This window comes from Scyliorhinus canicula, chromosome 16 (assembly GCF_902713615.1).
Source record: "Scyliorhinus canicula chromosome 16, sScyCan1.1, whole genome shotgun sequence".
NCBI classification, from domain to species: Eukaryota; Metazoa; Chordata; class Chondrichthyes; order Carcharhiniformes; family Scyliorhinidae; genus Scyliorhinus; species Scyliorhinus canicula.
Genome location: NC_052161.1, coordinates 104,445,293 through 104,467,253, shown reverse-complemented (window position 1 = coordinate 104,467,253; position 21,961 = coordinate 104,445,293). Strand labels below are relative to the sequence as shown.

Here is a 21,961-nt window from a genome sequence, read left to right as displayed (position 1 = left end):
TTTGTTTGGTGTTCAATCTGAGCCCCTGCGCCAGCAGCTACTAAAAGTAAAGCAGCTCACTCTCTCCACGGCCATTGAGACCTGTGTGCTTCATGAACATGCCTCCACGCGTTACTCATGCATCCAGGCTGCTGAAACGGCGCGGCTAGCCCCCTACAAGGCAGGACGGGTCCAGATGATCAAATCTCTTCAGGCTCTGGACCTGAATGATGGCGGCCATTTCACGCAATTTTCGCGGAGTCCCGCGCCCACACGCAGAGAGCGCGCTGACGTCACGGACCGCTTCGTGTAGGTGCGCGCTACGCTGGACCGCCCCGCGCATGCGCGGTGGCGCGACCAACATCCCGACGCTCTGGTATGCGGCAACTGCGGCTCCGCCCAATTAAAGCGGCAATGATCCGCGAAGTCCCGACGCTGCCTGCAGTGTGGCAAATGAGGCCACTGCGCTGCAATGTGCAGATCTTCCATGCCTGCTGCTTTTCAATGGTCCACCCAGCCCCACAGAGACGGCAGGGCTATCCAGCCTGCCATCAATGAACCTACTCTACACTTTGATTCCGACTGTGCCTGCGATGACCCACGGGTCCCGTTCCAAATCAGCATCATTACTACCAACAGGATGTCCCCCAACCGTGGCACTGAACCTGTCCACGTCCACAGTGTCAGCCAGGATGATGAGTGGTGTGCCACCCTTATGGTCAACCGGTCCCCTGTCAGGTTCCGCCTGGACACTGGCGCTTATGGCAATCTCATCGCGTCATCTGATTTTCGCAAGCTCTGGGTGCAGCCTGCTGTCCTGCCATCTGCGTGTAAATTGCTGGACTACAATGGCAATGCCATCGCCGCCAGCGGCTCCTGCCGCCTTGAGGTGACACATCGTGCTCACACAGTCATTCTCCCGTTCGAGATTGTTGCTGCCTCAAAAGCCTCCTTGCTTGGTGCGCAGGCATGCAAGCTGTTCCACTCAGTGCAGAGAGTACACTCTCTCTCTTCAAGCGATGTGTCTGCATCCTCTGACACAGACTTCAGGGCGCAACTCGACTCCATCATCCAACAATACCATGATGTTTTCGAAGGCATGGGCACGTTCCCGTACACGTACAAAATCTTACTCAAGCCCAACGCCACGCCTGTCGTTCACACACCTTGCAGAGTCCCAGCGCCACTCAAGGACTGCCTCAAGCAACAGCTCCAGGACCTCCAGGACCAAGGAGTCATCTTTAGGGTCACGGAACCCACAGACTGGGTAAGCTCGATGGTCTGTGGCAAGAAGCCGTCCAGCGAGCTGCAGATCTGTATTGATCCTAAAGATTTAAATCAGAATATCATGCGGGAGCACTACCCGATTACAAAACGGGAGGAGCTCACATCCGAGATGGCCCACGCCATGCTATTCTCAAAGCTGGATGCCTCGAAGGGCTTCTGGCAGATCCATCTAGATGAGTCAAGCAGGAAGTTGTGCACGTTCAACACACCCTTTGGCAGGTTCTGCTACAACCGGATGCCATTCGGCATCATCTCTGCGTCCGAAGTTTTCCACCGGATCATGGAGCAGATGATGGAGGGGATCGACGGCGTCGGGTATATGTCGACGATATTATCGTCTGGTCAACCAGAGTTCGTCGCCCACCTCAGAGACTGAACTTACGAACTCTGCACACGTGTGGACTTTCTGAAAAGTTCTTTTTCCCATATTCTTTGTTTTTGCCTTCGTTATCCAGTGATTTGTAAATAGGTTTGTTGGTTGTTCCAGTTCATGGTAGTCATCTGCACCAGGCACCTTCCTCTGTAGTCTTGTTCCCTGTATATAACCTTGCACATATGTCTTTGCACCTCACACGTAGCTAGGTACATTCTCCACAAAGCCACATTATTTATTAGCACATGCATAGATCAACATTTTTTTTATAAAATGGGGGATGTCATAATATATCATGGTGCAGACACATACTGATGGACACACACAGGGACCAATTAACATGTACAAACACCGCAGCCAATCACCAGTTAGAATACACGCACTATAAAGGCAGAGAGCACCACGGTTCCTGCTCTTTTCTGGGTGCTGACTCTGTGTGTCACAGGAACTTATTCAGCCCAGCACGGACTCGCAACCCGTGCTGAGAGAATCAACTGGTTCGGACAAGGCTTAGGTCTCTAGTTTAAGTTAGCATTATTTAGACCCACATTCATCGTGTGTTAGTTAGTTAGAAGGAGTTAATAAAATCGAGTTGAACCTTCATCTGTGTTGGAAGTGTCTGTTCATCTCTCAAGCCTTCACAAGCCAACACAACAAGTATTTTTCTGCAGCCAAGGGAACGTACACAGTACATACATAGTAGACAAAAAAAGAATAATTGACAGAGCACATTAACAAATGGTACATCGACAAACAGTCATTGGTTACAGTGCAGAACAAGGGGCCAAACAAAGCAAATACATGATCACGAGCAGCATAGGGAGTCGTGAATAGTGTTCTTACAGGGAACAGATCAGTCTGAGAGAGAGTCGTTGAGGAGTCTAGTAGCTGTGGGGAAGAAACTGTTCCGATGTCTGGATTTGCGCGTCTTTAGACTTCTGTATCTTCTGCCTGATGGAAGGGTCTGGAAGAAGGCAATGGCTGGGTGCGAGGGGTTTCTGATAATGCTGTCTGCCTTCCTGAGGCAGCGGGAGTGTAGACAGAATCAATGTGGGGGTGGCAAGCTTGTGCGATGTGTTGGGCTGAGTTCACCACACTCTGCAGTTTCTTGCGATCTTGGGCCAAGCAGTTGCCGTACCAGGCTGTGATACAGCCGGATAGGGGGTGCGATTCTTCCTGCCCCGCGCCAGGCTGGAGAATCGCTGCAACCGTGCGGAGAATTGGCGCCATTTGGCGCAGCGGCAGTCGCGGGCTGCTGTTAGAGGCTGGGCCGCCGATTCACCATCCACATCAGGTCGCTGCCGGCGGGAACTCTGCACGAGGGGTCGGGGGGCAGCCTGTGGGGGGGGTGGCGGGGGTCTCCGTCGCCAGGGGGGGCCTCCGATGGGGTCTGGCCCACGATCGGGGCTCACCGATCGGCGGGCCTTCCTCTCTCCCCCCCCCCCCCCCCCCTCCGGGCCTACTTTGTTGCGTGTCCGGCCCCAGAACCCCCGCGCCATGTTGCGTCGGGGCCGACGCGTTCCGTAAAGCCACTGCGCATCCGCAGGTTGGCGCGTCGCCACTGCGTATGCGCGGCTTGGTGCCGCCCCCAGTGTGCGCCAGGAAGTGAGGCTAGAGCGGTGTGAACCACCCCAGTGTCGTGCTGGCCCCCTGTGTGGGCCAGAATCGCTAGTGCCTGCGCCCGCTTCGCGCCGCCGTCCCGGCACTCTGTCCCACGATTGGAGAATCGCGCCCAGGATGCTCTCTATGGCACATCTGTAGAAGTTTGTGAGAGTCAATGCAGACATGCTGAATTTATTTAGCTTCCGTAGGGGGTCGCCTTCGGCAAGTCCAGAGGATCCTGTTGGTGGGAACAACTGGAGAATCTCACTCCCCATGACTTGCTGACTGCAGAAAACGTGTTCATGATGTGTCTGTGGCAGTCGGTAAGAGATTCCTGGCAAGCTGGGCCCTACAGAAAGCTATATCAAACCACTCCAGTATTTTGCCAAGCATAACCAACTCCTGCTTAGGACATGTCTTCTGAAGAGGGTGAGTATCAGGGGTGTTAATAACATTAGGAGTAGCACTGTTGTCTGATAATAAGTATATTCAGAATGGTATTTACTTTTCATAGTCAGATATATTAAATCACAATATGCCATGTTAGACCTGTGGATTGCAAATGTGCGCGCGTTGTTAATTTATATTCTGCAAACTGTTGGATTTTCAACAAAAACAAATAATGGACATTACCAACACTGTGAAATCTGTCACGGTTGACAAGCAGGTGACAATAAATCCTGTTTCTGTGGATCCAGTGCATAGAATCACCATTAACTCATCACAAAACCTATTTCTGTCGCCTCCATTTGCAAAGAGGGCTACTCTAGCGTGAATGCTTTTTGAAAATGTGTTTGTGGAATGTGGGTGCCTCTAGTAAAGTGATCTTTCATTGTCCACCCCTAATTGTGTTTGGGAAGGTGGTGGTGAGCTGCTTTTTCTGAAGTGCTGCCGTCATTGTGGCGTAGGAACACCCAGAGCATTATTAGGGTCGCAAGTTGCAGGATTTTCACCTAGGGCAAACAACCGCACGGCGCTATATTTCCAAGTCAGTATAGTGTGTGGCTTGGAGGAGAACTTGCTACCCTACTGAAGCTCACCTCTGTGGGTCTGATTTACAGGAGGATGGCTTGGTTTTACAGGCATATTTACATACGCAGCTACAGTCAGAATCTGTCCACAGACTCACTATGGTCGTATTTGTTTATTACTGGGATTTGCCATCATCCTAAATGATTGGCAAATCTGTCCCATGGCTTCCCACTTGGGCCTTCCTTTTCCCGTTGCATCTTCAGGAATTATTTCCACTGTCTGCCATCTCCTGATGCTCCTTCTCTCAATCTCCCAGCCTTGAGTAATCTCATGGCTCTGTGCTCGCAATCCTCCAGCTCAGCTTTTTCCTTGCCATAATGTGGGGTGGGCCGGAATTCTCCAGCCGTTGGGATTTACTGTTGCCCCAGGCAGCACACCCCCAGCTGTCGGTTTCCCGGTGGCGTGGGGTGGCTTCAATGGGAAATACAATTGACAGCGGGAAGGGAGAACCTCACCGCCAGCGAATGGTGCGCCACCGAGAAACACGTGGCTGGGGGAATCGGAGAATCCAGCCCCTTCATTTAAAAATAAAAGGAATGAAAAACATAGACCCAATAAAGGAACAGGCACATTCCTGAGGACGTAATGCTAATTTTAAAAACTCGCATGAAGTAGATCATAGAACATAGAACAGTACAGCACAGAACAGGCCCTTCGGCCCTCGATGTTGTGCCGAGCCATGATCACCCTACTCAAACCCACGTATCCACCCTATACCCGTAATCCAACAACCCCCCCCCTTAACCTTACTATTACACTACGGGCAATTTAGCATGGCCAATCAACCTAACCCGCACATCTTTGGACTGTGGGAGGAAACCGGAGCACCCAGAGGAAACCCACGCACACACGGGGAGGACGTGCAGACTCCACACAGACAGTGACCCAGCCGGGAATCGAACCTGGGACCCTGGAGCTGTGAAGCATTTATGCTAACCACCATGCTACCGTGCTGCCCATTAATCATGATGGTTAAAATGTATTTATAAGCAAAATTATATGGTTCAAAAGACTCCGGTTTTGGCACTTACATCAGCAGCACCATCATGTGAGCTTTGATTTTGCTTTGGGGATGTGGGCCATGATGGCAAGTCACAACTTTTGCACATTCCAAATGACTCTTTCTCTTTCCGTAGCTATCCTTTTCACAATTGAATGCTTTGCATTTAGTGCTTTAGGGCCAATCATATACTTGCAGGACTGGAGTGAAGTGCCGGCCAATGGCGGGGGGTGTGGGGTAGTCAAAGAGAATCGCAGAGTCAATTGGGTTTTTCTGGCAATCTGGCATTTTCAACTGCCAGCCGCCAAGTCGCTTAAGTTATTGAACTTTCGTTTAAGATGCCATAGTTCGACCATGAATTAGCGACGCCTGGATTTGTCAATTCATACCATAGTCAGGAGACGGCTCTTTCATTTTCTTCTTCCGAATTTTAAACTCAGCTGTTGACATCTCATGTTGAAGCATCCAACACATATTTAGCAAATGAATAGGATCTCCCAGCATCAGGAATGCTTGTTCAATGCGCCTCAGTGATTGGGATGCCAACTCAATCACTGCTAATTATCAAGCGGGAAGGAGGCTGGGTGAATGATGGTTTTCAAAAAGGATACCATGGCAATTAAAAAATGTAATTGCGTTTTTCTAATTATGTGGGCAGCACTCTCACTGCAGAGCGATTTAGAGCGAACACACATTAGTCCTTTTCCTTGAGACACATGTACTCACAAAATTACCTGGGGCTGGTTTAGCTCACTGGGCTAAATTGCTGGCTTTGAAAGCAGACCAAGCAGGCCAGCAGCATGGTTCGATTCCCGTACCAGCCTCCCCGGACAGGCGCCGGAATGTGGCGACTAGGGGCTTTTCACAGTAACTTCATTGAAGTCTACTCGTGACAATAAGCGATTTTCATTTTGGGGCTGGTTTAGCTCACTCAGCTAAATCGCTGGCTTTTAAAGCGGACCAAGCAGGCCAGCAGCACGGTTCGATTCCCGTACCAGCCTCCCCGGACAGGTGCCGGAATGTGGCGACTAGGGGCTTTTCACAGTAACGTCATTGAAGCCTACTCGTGACAATAAGCAATTTTCATTTTCATTTTTCATTAAGGAAAATAGACCTTTGGTGTGCAGTAAATGAACTTGAAGTCTGCGTTCCTCATGGCTTTTGTCCTCTCCCCTGCCGAATTTTCCTCTTACCATTTGGCAGGGTGTCTGGTTGTCCAACCCAGCCTATGATTTTCCCTTCTTATCCATTGGCCAGCTAATGGCCAGAGGCTGTATGGCGAGTGTCATTATATACATCCATGTATATGATGGAGTGCAGACTGGCAGTGATTGACACACAGGATGACCAGTGAGCACACAGAACACAGCAGCCAATCACCAGACAGGACATGACCACTATAAAGCCAGAGGGCACCAGTTTTCCTGCTCTCTCGGAATCCAGCCTCTGAGACAGACAGAGCTCGTGAGCAGTAGCCAGTACAAACACCATGTGGTAGTCAGTTAGTCTGGTCAGGCTAGCCTCAGGTCTCCAGTCAAGTTAGCATAGTGTCAACCCACAGTTAAGCATGTATTATAGTTAGATGTTAAATAAAATCGTGTTGCATCTCATCAAGTGTTGGAAGCCTGTCTCTCTGGACATTGCATCAAACGCAGTCCACATAGACCCAGCTTACCCAACACATCAGCATTGGGCAAACTTAAAATAGGAAAGTATGTAGTGTTTTTAGGGGGATATATTTGCCTGGTTAAACCAATCCAAAAATTGACTGTCACAGAAATTCCGATTGAATAAATTAACTCTCTTCTTGAAGTTGATGTGGGTTTGACCCTCTAAGCTCAAAAAGCATTTCAAACCCGCTGCGCAAATCTGTTTAACGTTAAATCACGTTGGCTTCTCTTGCTAATAACTTTAAATATGTGAAACCAGATCCCTCTCCCTCAGTGGGTAAAAATGTTAAAATGCTCCCCAAGAGTTAGTGCCTCTGAACATTGGGCTGACATCCACTGCACGCAACCAATGGGAACAGAGTCCGCCCCCTTTTGCTACCCTTGCTAGCAAGAGAGCAGAGTTTGACCTCCGTTGCCAATTTGGTGTCTGCAGGGGCCTTGTGTCTGACCGGATTGGATTGGCAAATCCTCTCCACCCCTCCCTGCTCCACTTCACAGCTTGCTTGCTCATCGGGTAGCACCTTGCTAATTAGATGGTGACCTGCCCACATAAAGGGTTTTATTAATACTGAACACAGGAGGCTGCCGGGTCCTGAAAGCCTGTTCCACCTCATACACTATGGAATCCTAACAGCGTAAAATGGGCCATTCGGCCCATCGTGTCTGCACTGACCCTCTGAAATAACACGATACCTAGGTCCACTTCCCTGCCCTATCTATATAATCCCACCGAATAATTGGACATTAACGAGTAATTTTATCATGGCCAATGCACCTAACCTGCACATCTTTGGGCTGTGGGAGGAAATGGGAGCACCTGGAGTAAACACACGCAGGGTGAACGTGCAAACTCCGCAAAGACAGTCACACAAAGTCAGAATTGAACCCGGGTCTCTGGCGCTGTGAGGCAGCAGTTCTAACCACTGTTCCACTGAGTTGTATGTACTGCACTCCACTTCTATTGCTGTTTGATGATCAATGAAGAAAACACATTTGAATAAGATATGAGATTTATTCAAATCCTTTCAAAAATTTTAGAAGATGAAAGGATTTGTTTTTTTCTAATCTCCAAGTGGGTGACGCCACAATATCGGACTAATTTCATTTTGCTCGTCTGGTAGGGTAAATCTGTCCAGACTGTGGACAGAAAGGATAGGGTTTGCCATCCACGTCAGTCATATGACAACTTCAGCAAAGGTTGTCTTTTTTTACCAGGCTCAATTTGTTTGTTTCAAAGAGCTTTTCATCAGTTTACATTTAAAAGATAGCAGAGTTACTAAATCAAGTGGACAAAAATTCTTTGAAAACACTCTGTTTTCATTGAGGCTGTATTGATATTTTGTAGTGTCCAATGGCTTGGTAAAAATAGGCTAATTAACGTGTTCAGCATAAGATCATAAGACATAGCAGCAGAATTAGGCCACTCAGCCCATCGAGTCTGCTCTGCCAGCCAATCATGGCTGATACTTTTCTCATCCCCATTCTCCTGCCTTCTCCCATAACCCCTGATCCCCTTATTAATCAGGAACCTACCTATCACTGTCTTAAAGACAAGCAGCAATTTGGCCTCCATAGCCTTCAGCGGTAAAGTGTTCCTCAGATTCACCACCCTCTGGCTGAAGAAACTACTCCTCATCTTTGTTTTAAAGGATTGTCCCTTTAGTCTGAGATTGTGTCCTCTGGTTCTAGTTTTCCGACAAGTGGAAACATCCTCTCCACGTCCACTCCATCTAGGGGCTGTGACAATAAAAAGATTATTATTTATTATTTATTAACCAGGCCTCACAATATCCTGTAAATTTCAATGAGATCCCCCCTCATCCTTCTAAACTCCAATGTGTACAGACCCAGGGTCCTCAACATTTCCTCATACAAAATGCTCTTAATTCCAGGGATCGTTCTTCTGAATCTTCTCTGGACCCTTTCCAAGGCCAGCACATCCTTCCTTAGATACAGAGCCCAAAATTGGTCTCAATACCCCAAATGGGGTCTGACCAGAGCCTATACAACCTCAGAAGTACATCCCTGTTCTTGTATTCTAGGCCTCTCGACATGAATGCTAACGTTGTATTTGCCTCCCTAACTGCCGACTGAACCTGCACATTAACCTTAAGAGAATCGTGAACAAGGACTCCCAAGGTCCTTTGTGCTTCTGATTTCCTAAGCATTTCCCCATTTGGTTGGTTTAGCTCACAAGGCTAAATCGCTGGCTTATAAAGCAGACCAAGCAGGCCAGCAGCATGGTTCGATTCCCGTACCAGCCTCCCCGGACAGGCGCCGGAATGTGGCGACTAGGGGCTTTTCACAGTAACTTCATTGAAGTCTACTCGTGACAATAAGCGATAAAAAAAAAAAAAAAAATTTAGAAAATAGTCTATGCCTAAATGTCTCCTTCCAAAGTGCATAACATCACATTTTTCCACATTGTATTCCATCTGCCACTGCTTTGCCCACTCTCCTAGCCTGTCCAAATCCTTCTGCAGCTCCCCTGCTTTCTCAATACTACCTGCCCCTCTACCGATCTTTATATCATCTGCAAACTTAGCAACAGTGCCTTCAGTTCCTTCTTCCAGATGATTAATGTATATTGTGAAAAGTTGTGGTGCCAGCACAGACCCCTGAGGCACAGAACTAGTCACCGGCTGCCATCCTGAAAAAGACCCCTTTATCCCCACTCTCTGCCTCTGCCAGTCAGCCAATCCTCTATCCATGCCAGGATCTTACCCTTAACACCATGGGCTCTTAACTCATTTAAGTCTCCTATGAGGCACCTTGTCAAAGACTTTCTGAAAATCGAAATAAATCACTGGTCCACTCGTTCTCCTTTGTCGAACTTCCTTGTTACCTCCTCAAAAAACTCTAATAGATTTGTTAGACATGACCTCCCCCTTACGAAGGCATGCTGACTCAATCCTATTTTATCATACAGTTCCAAGTACTCCGCAATCTCATCTTTAATAATGGACTCTAAAACCTTACCAATGACCGAAGTCAGGCTAACCGGCCTATACTGTCCAGTCTTCTGCCCCCCTCCCTTCTTAAACAGTGGTGTTACATTAGCCACTTCCCAGTCCTCTGGGGCCCTTCCTGCCTCCAGTGATTCCTGAAAGATCATCACTAATGCCTCCATAATTTCCCCAGCTATCTCTTTTAGGACCCTGGGGTGTAGCCCATCCTGTCCAGGTGATTTATCCACCTTCAGACCTTTCAGTTTCCCCAGAACCTTCTCCTTAATAATGGTCACTGCACTCACATCTGCCCCCTGATTCTCCTGAAGCTCTGGCATCCCACTGGTGTCTTCCACCGTGAAGACTGACACAAAGTAACTATTCAGTTCCTCTGCCATTTATTTGTTTCCAATTATTACTTCTCCAGTCACATTTTCCAGTGATCCAATGTCTATTCTTGCCTCTCTCTTACCTTTTATACATTGAAAAAAAAGTCTTACTATCTTCTTTTATTTTACCAGCTAGCTTGCACTCATATTTCATCTTCTCCCCCCTTATTGCTTTTTTAGTTGTCCTCTGCTTGATTTTAAAGGCTGACCAATCCTCTGGATTCCCACTAATCCTCGCCACTTTGGATGCTTTTTCTTTTGCTTTTATGCTGTCCTTGACTTCCCTCGTCAACCATGGATGCCTTGTCCTCCGTCAGCATGTTTCCCCCTCCTTAGGATGAATTTCTGTTGTACCTCCAGAATAACCCCAAAAGACACCTGCTATTGCTGTTCCACTATTTTCCCTGCTAGGCTCCTTTTCCAATCAACTCTGGCCAGCTCCTCCCTCATGTCTTTATCGTTACCCCTTATTTAATTGTAACACCGTTACATCTGATTCCAGCTTCTCCCTCTCAAATTGCAAGGTAAATTCTATCATATCGTGGTCACTGCTCCCTGAGGGTTCCTTCACCTTAAGTTCTCTAATCAAGTCTGCTTCATAACACATCACCAAATCCAGAATTGCCTGTTCCCAAGCAGGCCTTGTCACAACCTGCTCCAAAAATACAACTCTTAAACATTCCATGAATTCCTTTTCTTGGGATCCACTACCAACCTAATTTTCCCAGTCCACCTGCATGTTGAAGTCCCCATGATTATTGTAATATTGCCTTTTTTACATGCCTTTCTACCTAGAACATAGAACAGTACAGCACAGAACAGGCCCTTCAGCCCTCAATGTTGTGCCGAGCCATGATCACCCTACTCAAACCCACGTATCCACCCTATACCCGTAACCCAACAACCCCCCCCTTAGCCTTACTTTTATTAGGACACTACGGGCAATTTAGCATGGCCAATCCACCTAACCCGCACATCTTTGGACTGTGGGAGGAAACTGGAGCACCCGGAGGAAACCCACACACACAGGGGGAGGACGTGCAGACTCCACACAGACAGTGACCCAGCCGGGAATCGAACCTGGGACCCTGGAGCTGTGAAGCATTTACGCTAACCACCATGCTACCCTGCTGCCCTGCAACCTCTTGATTTATTTTCTGCCTCACATCCTGACTACTGCCAGGGGGCCTATATATAACTCCCATCAGGATCTTATTATCTTTGCGATTCCTCAACTCTACCCACAGAAATTCTTTGCCTTCTGATCCTATATCTCTCCTTGCTATCGATTTACTTTCATTACTTACTAACAATGCATTTCCATTAAGAAAAAAATCCAATTATATATTTTTTGATGAGCAAATATTGTCCAACTACTGTACGGATTGTACGGTTCAGTGGGGATTCAATGGCTCTGTAGAGATTCTATAGTTCAGTGGGTATTCAATGGTTCAGTGGGGATTCTATGGTTCTATAGAGATTTTATGGTTGAGTGGGGATTCTATGGTTCTGTAGAGGTTTTATGGTTCAGTGGGGATTCTATGGTTCTGTAGAGGTTTTATGGTTGAGTGGGGATTCTAATGGTCTGTAGGGATTCTAATGTTCTATAGGGATTCTATGGTTCTGTAGGGATTTTAACGTTCTGTGGGGATTCTAATGTTCTGTAGGGATTCTATGGTTCTGTAGGAATTTTAACGTTCTGTGGGGATTCTATGGGTCTGTAGGGATTCTATGGTTATGTAGAGATTCTATGGTTCTGTAGGGATTCTAATGTTCTGTGGGGATTCTATGGTTATGTAGAGATTCTATGGTTTTGTGGGGATTCTATGGTTCTGTAGGGATACTAATGTTCTGTGGGGATTCTATGGTTATGTAGAGATTCTATGGTTCTGTGGGGATTCTATGGTTCTGTGGGGATTCTATGGTTCTGTGGGGATTCCATGGTTCTGTGGGGATTCTATGGTTCTGTAGAGATTCTATATTTCTGTGGGGATTCTAATGTTCTGTAGGGATTCTATGGTACTGCTGGGATTCTAATGTTTGGTAGAGATTTCATATGTTCTGTAGGCATTCTAGGAATTGGCGCAGTTTTTCCGATGCTCCGCCCCCTGAAAAATGGCATATTCAAGGAGTACGCCGGCGCACGCCATTGAGATGGCCTCAGGATGTCACCTGAGGCCCGGCCGCGATGCTCTGCCCCCAATGGGCCAAGTCCCAATGGCATGGGGCGCATGTACTCCCAACTTTCAGGGTCCTCTTGTGGCGGCTGCGGGCTGTGTCCAGCGATGTCACAGTCGGGAGGGACAGCTGTTCCGCTGGCAAGGGGAGCTTGGCCGTGGGCTGGGGGGACTGGTGGGAGGTGGGGAGGGGGGTTACATGGGTGCAGTTTTTGGCAGGCCAGGACCACGCATAGCTGGCGCCATGCTGGAGGGAGCGGCAGCCGCATCCGCCGCCGTGCACATGCACGGCCACGGGCCCAGCCACTCTGCAGTCGTAACTCCACGTAAAGCCGGTGGGTTTTACTCGGCGCGGCTGCTAGCCCCCCACCGGACGGAGGATCGGTACGGAGAATCCAGCCCTGTATTTCTTACGGATTCTAATGATCTGTAGGGATTCTATGGTTCTTTGGGGATTCTACGGTTCTGTGGGGATTTTGTGGTGATGTAAATATTCTTTGGTTCTGTGGGGAGTTTATGGTTCTGTAGGGATTCTATGGTTCTATGAGGATCCTATGGATCTGTGGGGATTCTATGTATCTATGGAGATTCTATGGTTCTGAAGTGATTCTAATTGTTCTGTAGGGATTCCATAGGTCTGTGGGGGTTCTGTAGCTCTGTGGGGATTCTATGGTTCTGTGGGGATTATATGATTGTGTGGGGATTATATGGTTTTGATGGAGTTCTATGGTTCTGCAGGGATTTTAACATTTTATAGGGGATTCTATGGTTCTGTGGGGATTATAAGGTTCTGTGGGGATTCTATGTTTTGAAGGAGTTCTATGGTTCTGTAGGGATTTTAACATTCTGCAGAGGGTTTTATGGTTCTGTGGGGAATCTATGGTTCTGTTGGGATTCTATGTTCTTAACGGAATGATATGGTTTAGGACAATGAACATTTTTCACTTGAGGTCTGACAGCGGGTGTGACATTGAGGACAGAACCCACCAGCCCTGAGAAGGCTGCTTTGGAAGCTGGCGATGGGTGGTGAGGGATCACAGAAATCTGGAACTTTGCCGGTTGAATACCTGACATGTTTTTGCCTCTGTGAGACTTTCCCAGAGGCAGTCTCCCAGTGGCTCTGACTGCCTGCCTGGGAGAGGTGGGTTTCCAAGCAAGGCACTGAAGACGGCGATTGGTCCCTGTACCTGGATGCAATTGGAATCACAATTCATATATAGGCTGCACAGCAGCCCCTCCCCCCCCCCCCCCCCCCCCATATTGGCCCATTGCCAGGTGAGGGATGGCAGCCTATATACGGCAGGTCGGAGGCTTGTTAACTTTGAGGCTGGTGAATTGTTGCTGGCAAGGCTGCTTTCTACCTAAATTACAAGCTTGCCGTTGAGTGAAGCGATCATGAAGATAGATGTTTCTAAAAGCCAATGCAATGAATTTTGTGGCTGTGATGCCTCTGTTGCCACTCAGTCCAGCCCTCAGGAGCAGGAGTGGGTCAATATGCCTGACACCCGTGCCTTGGGAATCCATCTGCCACCTTTAATTCATTGCCAAAACAGGGGCGAGCTCTTAATTGGTCACCTCCCGGATTAGTCCCCATGTCGGCATATCTCTGACTCATGTGGGAAAATACTCAAGAGGAGAAGATTCCCGTCGTCTGAGCTCACCATATTCACCAAACGAAACTATTGTCCTCGCCTTTCATTGATTCAGACATCACCAGCCTTCCCCATCAATTTTGGCAATTTATTCAATCACAGGGCTTCTCAACCAGGGGCCTGTTCACAAGTCTATGGACCAGGTGCTGGAAAGTGGCATTGGAATAGATCAGTGCTTGATGTCTAGTGCAGGCATGATGGGCTGAAGGGCCTCCTTCTGTGATGTATGGACGTATGACTCTATGGCTATGGCTCCTCAGGGACCAGAAGATTTTAAGAACCCGTAACAGGATATGGGGGGGAGGCGTTAGTCTGGTGGTGGTGGTGGTGGGGGGGGGGGGGGGGGGGGGGGGGGGGAGCATAAGAACTGTCATTGTCACAGTCCCAAAGCCCTGTTAAAGGTTTTCACCTGCTGGATTGAGACAATCTTCACTCCCATGACAGTAACTTCAAGCTGGGCTTCTAACTATAATGCACCATTAAAGATGACCCACATGGTGGGGGATGGTTTACTCGACACCCCTCTCACTCACTGCTATCCGCTCCCTCACCAATTATTGCATCAGGGAGGGTCAACAGCCAATGACCAGCATTGGTGTCCCTCCTGTGGTGCTGGTGATGGCGAGGATTAACCTTCATGAGCTGTCAGTATCAGAGGAGAGATATTAGGAATGAGCAATTTAACACTGGGAGCTCTTACCTTGAGAGGAAGTCCTGCCTTAGAGAGCTGACAGCCAATTCAATTGGCCGTCAGTTGTGAAGAGCAGCATGAACTGGCAGCCTAGGCCATGACTGTGTCTATAGCCGGTGCTGCCATACCTAGGAGAGCCGGTAATTTCAGGGGTTGGATGTCTCGGCAAGGAAGGATGGAGGAGGTGGGGCTGGGGGTCGGGCTGGGTTCAAAAGGCCAGGGAAAGGGTTAAAGAGAAATTACCTTCTGGTCTGGATTCTCTGCTCCCCCAGCCACGCGTTTCTCGGCAGAACACTATTTGCTGGCGGCGTGATTCGCTACTCCTGCTGCTTGTCTATGGGATTTCCCATTGTAACCACCCCACGCCATTGGGAAACCTATTGGTGTGGATATACGGCCAGCGGGAACAGAGAATCCCAATAGTGGGAAAATTCCAGTCAGTGTTTGACAGGAAGGAATACTTTGTACAGAACACTCCCCAGACTTGCCTTTAACAGTGAGGTAGATGGTTGTGATGGCCAACCTTGCTTTCTTCTTTATTCAATGCTTGTTTTGGAAATCGAAAGATACATCATTGGTTGATTTATTTTCATCCGAAACCACGTGCTTGTGCTCAACCAGTCACATATGAAATCATTGGCCTGATCTGTGGAATTTTGTCAGAGTCTTAAGTGCCTTATTTAACACATAACGCTGAGGGATTCCAGAACTGCTTGAAATGTAGCGACACTTCTTGTGATAATGCTTCGGTTTCATATAAAATTACCTTAAACCTTGCGCTGGATATTGCTTTTACAACTGAGACATTAAATCGCAGCACCATCTGTCTCCTCAGAGGAGTTCTTCTCGATGCCCTGCAGCCAATATTATCCCCCCAGCCATCATCACTGAAATCAGACGATCTGGTTGTCATCCCATTGCTGTTTGTGTGCAGATGGGTTGATCCTTTTCTCTACATTGCAACAATGCTACACTTAATTGGCTGTAAGATGCTTTGGGAAGGGCAGAAATCATGAATTGCAACGCACAAGTACAGGTCCCTTTTTGTCACTTTTAATTTAGCGACACCACATTGAGGAATCGCGTTCAAAATGATCTGGGTCAGAGATAGGTCGACAAGCAAGTAGGCCCAGTTTCTGGCCACTCCCTTTCAGTACTGTTTCTCACTGGTACGGAGGGAGTGCTGAATGCATTTTTTTTTGTAAAGGTTTATCAAATGCGTTATTCAGTTTGATTAACCGTTGGATATTAAACACATTACGCAATCTCAAGCTGCTATTTTGGAGAGACATTGACAAAGGCTTGGGCAAATCCACTCATATTCCAATTTTGCCAATGTTAGCACATTGCCTGGTTACCCCAGGCAACAGGGAGAACACAGAGGGAGTCCGAAACTAAATTATATTGAACCAAGTTGGGACTGTCAGAATAAAATAGACTTTTCAGTTATACCTGATCAAAATTTGGGCAGCACGGTGGCGTCGTGGGTTAGCCCTGCTGCCTCACGGCACCGAGGTCCCAGGTTCGATCCTGGCTCTGGGTTATTGTCCGTGTGGGGTTTGCACATTCTCCCCGAGTTTGCATGTGTTTTGCCCCCACAACCCAAAGATGTGCAGAGTAGGTGGATTGGCCACGCTAATTTGCCCCTTAATTGGAAAAAATTAATTGGGTACTCTAAATTTATACAAAACAAAATACCTTATCAAAGTTCTGGAATCCCATTGTTGATTTGGGACATTTTGGGATGACAGGAAGTAAACATGGCTGATCATGACAGCATCTAGACAATGCCTAAAGAGTTTTTGTTATTCTCCAGATATTTTTCATGATTTTAGCATTGAGGTGGCTCATAAAGATCCAAATCCATCTATAGCTACTTTCTGTCCATATCCTGTCAGCCTGCTCTCAATCCAGCTCGACATAGCACTACAAAATACCGGACTCTTGAATCTTATAGAGAACCATCTTCTGTACCACATTATCAAAAGCACGTTGGGAATTAAGTAGCCTGGATGAGTAGAGCTCCAATAATACTCAAAAAGCTCATCGCCACTCAGGATGAATTGATTGGCACCCAATTCACCAGCTTCAACATTCAGCCCCTCCACCACTGATGCACATGTAACAGTGTATGCCATCTACACAATGCCCTGCAGCATCTCACCAAAGCTCCTTCGAGGGCACCGTCCAAACCCACTACATCTACCACCTAGAAGGATAAGGGCAGCAGATACATGGGAACATTACCACCTGCGAAGTTCCCCTCTAGGCCACTCACCATCCTGACTCGGAAATATATTGCCATTGCTTCACTGTCATTGGATCAATACCTTGGAGTACCCTCCCTAACAGCACTGTGGGTGTACCTACGTCACATGGACTCTAGCGGATCAAGGATGCAGCTCACCACCACTTTCTCAAGGACAATTGGACATGGACAATAAATGCTGGTTTAGACCCCATGAACAAATAAATAAATAAATATAATTGACTTGGTTTCCCTCATACACCATCTTCTTAACTCCTTCAAAGAATGCAATGTGTTATTTTTTGCTATTTTTATGAAGCCATGCTGGGTGTCCCTGATGTGTTCCTCCCTATCTAAAGCAATCATATACCACATTCCTAAAGATTCATACAAGCATCTTTCCAGTTACTGATGTCAAACTAACAGCCATAATAACTATCCAGGTTCATCTTGTTGCTTTATTTTAATGATGGAGACTACATTTCAGTCCTTCATTCCTTCCGGTTCACAGGAACCATTCTGGAGTGCAGTGAGCTGTCACAAATACAAGCTAGGTGCTTACACAACATGTGTCATTTCTTCCTAAGAACCATTGAGTGCACTGTCATCCAGGCCAGCTGCCCTGTTGATTTTCAAGTTCTTCATTATGGGCAGGATTCTCCAGTTCCTCAGTTGCGTGTTTCTCAGGCCACATGAATCGCTGGCAGCGGGATTATCTACGCCCACCGCTTGTCAATGGGATTCCCCATTGAGCCACCCCACGCCACCGTGAAACCTAGGGGCAGGTATGCGCTGCTGACGGGAATAGAGGATCCCAATAGCTGGAGAATACTGGCCAACATCTTTAACAATATGTTCATCTATTTTAATATTATTAGTTTCATGAATAAAATCACTCAATTCTAATACTTCAGCATCTTCTGCAAGATTGAATACTGATCTGAAATATTAATTTACTGTTCCCTTCATAGTCAGTGATGCATCCATCACCTCTCCCTTAGTATTTTTCATTGGTCCAATATTACAGTCCTTGAGAATTCTCTGACCATTCGCACAAGTGAGAAAGTTTATCTCACTATACTTACACTTTCCAAACCCTACAATGGCCGCTACCATCTATAAGGACAAGGGAAGCAACCACCTGGCGACACCACAACCTGGAAGTTCCCCCTCCAAAAATCCCCATCCTGATTTGAATCGGCCATTCCTTCACTGTCACTACATCAAAATCCTGGGCCTCCCTCCCTAACAGCACTGTGGGTGTACCTACACCTCAGGGACTGCAGCAGTTCAAGAAGAAAGCTAACCATCACCTTCTCAAGGGTAACTAGGGATGGGCAATGAATGTTGGCCTAGCCAGTGATGTCCACATCCCGTAAATGATTATTTTTTAAAAGTTTCCAATTACCCTTAGCCTGTTTTCTGATCTTTGATTTATTCAACTGTCCATTATAGTCAACTGTGTTTGGTCAGGTATTCAATGTATTTAATGTGCAAAAAATTTATGTTCTCCGCTTTCATACATGGCTAGTCGGCCACCTTGGCGTTTTCTTGTCGCTCTCCTTCCTATTAACTTTAGATACACATTTATCTTTCACATTTTTATATTCTGTTTGTAAAATCTTTCTGTTTATATTCTGCATAGTTCTCACTACCACACAACAGGTTTTGCCACTTTGCTCCAGGGGCTGACACACTTGCAAAATATTGTCAACTGCAACTGGCCTTCCAGGGACAACCCTAAGATAAGGTTGAAAATATACAATAACGTAACCGAGGGAAGGAGAAAAATAACCCTTTCATACATTTTCAACTCACTAAACTCGGATCTATTTTTATCGTGTTTTTGAGCTGTCACATTCACATATTTTTGAATGCATGAAACAAATGGTCACATTATTGACCAAAGTAGCTTTAAAAATCCATTTCCAAGCTTCCCAGAGTATATTCAGAATGTTTGAGCTATGTAGACTTGAAGGCTCCCAGTCTTACTCAGCGTTGATTAGATCAGCTCAGCGAAGGACGGCTGTTTAGATACATCAGGTGGTCCTGTCTCCTTTGGGTTAGAGAAACATTGGTCTGGGTTTCCTCTTCTAATCTTAATTTAGTGGACCTTATTAGATAGTTAATGGATAAGGTCCTTAATGGGTAATACGACTGCCTGCAACATATTATGATCATTTGAGAAATAGTGTGCTGACTGTCACTGTCATGGATATCAGATGAATAAGGGTCACTTGGGGCAAGAAATATTGGAGGATAACCAATGTCCTTGAGTCAATGCCTTCAGGATAGGAGAACAAAGGGTTGAACGGTGGTGAGATAACAAACCCGGACCAAATGAATGCAATTAATAGTCCATGTAAGTAATTTAAGGGCAGCACGGTAGCATTGTGGATAGCACAATTGCTTCACAGCTCCAGGGTCCCAGGTTCGATTCCGGCTTGGGTCACTGTCTGTGCGGAGTCTGCACATCCTCCCCGTGTGTGCGTGGGTTTCCTCCGGGTGCTCCGGTTTCCTCCCACAGCCCAAAGATGTGCAGGTGAGGTGGATTGGACATGATAAATTGCCCTTAGTGTCCAAAATTTCCCTTAGTGTTGGGTGGGGTTACAGGGTTATGGGGATAGGGTGGAGGTGTTGACCTTAGGTAGGGTGCTCTTTCCAAGAGCCGGTGCTGACTCGATGGGCCGAATGGCCTCCTTCTGCACTGTAAATTCTATGAAATTCAGAGTAAATAGCAATTACAGATTGGATCTTGGCATAGAAATATTGGGTCATTTGAGGGTTGCCCCTTGACATTTGTTTCAGAATTTCAGTCATTGGTGACAATTGCTGATGAATTAGGATCCCACTTTAAAAAGTATTCCTAATTTTCTTTTGTGATCAATTTATGATTATTACAACAAAGAGTGGTATGAAATATTGCAAATACGCACTTAATGAGGATTGTTTACAGTTTGCGTTACTCGTTAAAACATGTGTGAAATTGACAATTTTACTAAACCTGCGAAGGTACTTCCTTTTCATAAGGTGAGAGGGCGGAGGCCAGGTCACTCGGGCATGTAGGGGTGTATAATTACACTGCGCCAGTAGACGCTGGAGACAGGCCTGGCTGCCTGGCTTCTCTTGCAGCGAGGGCGTGGCCAGTGTTGTAGATGGTGGCGGAGGGAAGTCAAACCCCACATGTAACTAACTCAAGAGAGCCAAAGAAGAGGCCCTGCAGTCTCCTGGTGGAGAGCGGTGCATTCTCTGGGACCAACCTAAAGAATAATTTGACTGGGAAAGATGTAATCCACATCAATTTTTAAATAACTGCAGAACAATGCGACAAAATCATTTGCAGGAGTTTCCCCTTCAATCCAAAGACTCAATAGAATTGTGCTAAGATAGAAGCAGAATCACTTCTTAATTGTGTGTGACTCAACATTTTAAGAAAAACAGGCCCGGTTTAGTTGAATAATTGATGTTTTATATATGTTGTTATTAAGGGTGTCTGCCTGCTAATTTTTAATAAATTCCACAAACTTTGAATACATGAAAAAGGAATTTAAAAATCTTTTAGTTAAATTTTCAACAAAACTAAAGATTGTTAAAGTGCCCAGTTTTGGGGATCTCGATCAAAGCAGCACCTGGCTTAAAATATCTGAAGAGTCTTTTTTTTTCATTAAAGGTTAGAGGTCGATGCTCTAATAACTTGACAAAGTGCCACTTTACGCAGACTTTTTTTTTCAAGCTTAGCTTGTCGCAGGCCGAACTAGGCCTGCCTAATGTGTATTACGTGCCAGCACGTGCAAGCCCATTTTTCTGCTCACTGCAGAACACCCCCATCTGAACGGCAGCTTATCCCAGTGCCATTCGTATCGGAAAAATGGTTTGAAATCTCCTGCTGACTGGCCGAAGGCTCTTACTCCTGGGGCGGGCAGACTTCACCTTTCTAATTCTTGGTAAGTATGACTCTCCAGTTCAGACCGTCTGCACCTTTCTCAGTTGATTGTTAATATTGACCAAGGAGACAAGCCCAGACATAGAGGGAAAGAAAATAAAGCCAATGTAATCTTTCCTGGTATCGACTCCACTTGGAGCACCCTAATGTCGCTGTTGGCGCTTCCGTGGTGTCATTGCACATCAATCAATGTGTGAGGATCTATTCTACACTGTGCCCAGCAGCAACTGTATCCCAGAAAAGGTAACAAAACCATTTTGCCAATGTGCTGCCATCCCAATTAGATCGATTGGGATCTATTTGAACATTTCCAAATTTATGATGCTTGGGTCAATTGTTGTTCAGTTAACACGCATAAATGTTAGCACAGTTCCAGTTCCCAGGTTTATGACAAGAGTCCATCGGACAGCCTAACAAATTTAAATCCCAATTAATATAGAAATCCCACAATAAGAAAATGCTGAAATGTTGAACCCAGAAATGTGACCCGGAAGTGGTGGTTTGAAGATTGGCATAATCTCAAGGAAAGCCAGCTGGAAGTAGTGTAAAGTTCAAATGGTCACCCACTGAATATTCATGATTTTCAGGAGACAAGAGTAGTTTGATACAGCGACAAGCTGATTATCTTGGGGAAAAACATATTTATTTAATTCCCCTTTTTCTCCTTTACATCCTGTAGGATCTTTCTCAGTGGTGTTGTGGATGAACATCTGTATGGGGTAATGAAAATGACAGGGCTTGGGGAAAGACATTTGAACATTGACTATACAGTGACTATTCGACTTGGCACTAAATATAACAATTGTGATCTCAGGAAAGTTGACTTTGTTTATATCTGCAGTTACTATTTGTGAGCCATCAATTGATTTAACGCCGAACCTTTTCAGCTGCCCCCAACCATATTGGTCAATTCAATATTACGTTAGCCATGTTTGCGACAGAGATGAAGGGAGGTGGACCCAGTCTAACT

At 46.5% G+C, this 21,961-nt stretch overlaps 1 protein-coding gene across 5 annotated transcripts in view; it reads left to right on the top strand.

Moving 5' to 3' along the window:
- Positions 1-21,961, top strand: part of ajap1 (adherens junctions associated protein 1) — a 316,483-nt gene that overhangs the window by 274,999 nt on the left and 19,523 nt on the right. For all 5 annotated transcript variants that reach the window (XM_038821840.1, XM_038821838.1, XM_038821839.1 and 2 more), the window contains one exon: positions 20,866-20,992. In XM_038821840.1, the coding sequence (XP_038677768.1) occupies positions 20,866-20,938 (73 nt within the window). In that variant the 3' untranslated portion in view covers positions 20,939-20,992. The remainder of the gene's footprint in view (positions 1-20,865; positions 20,993-21,961) is intronic.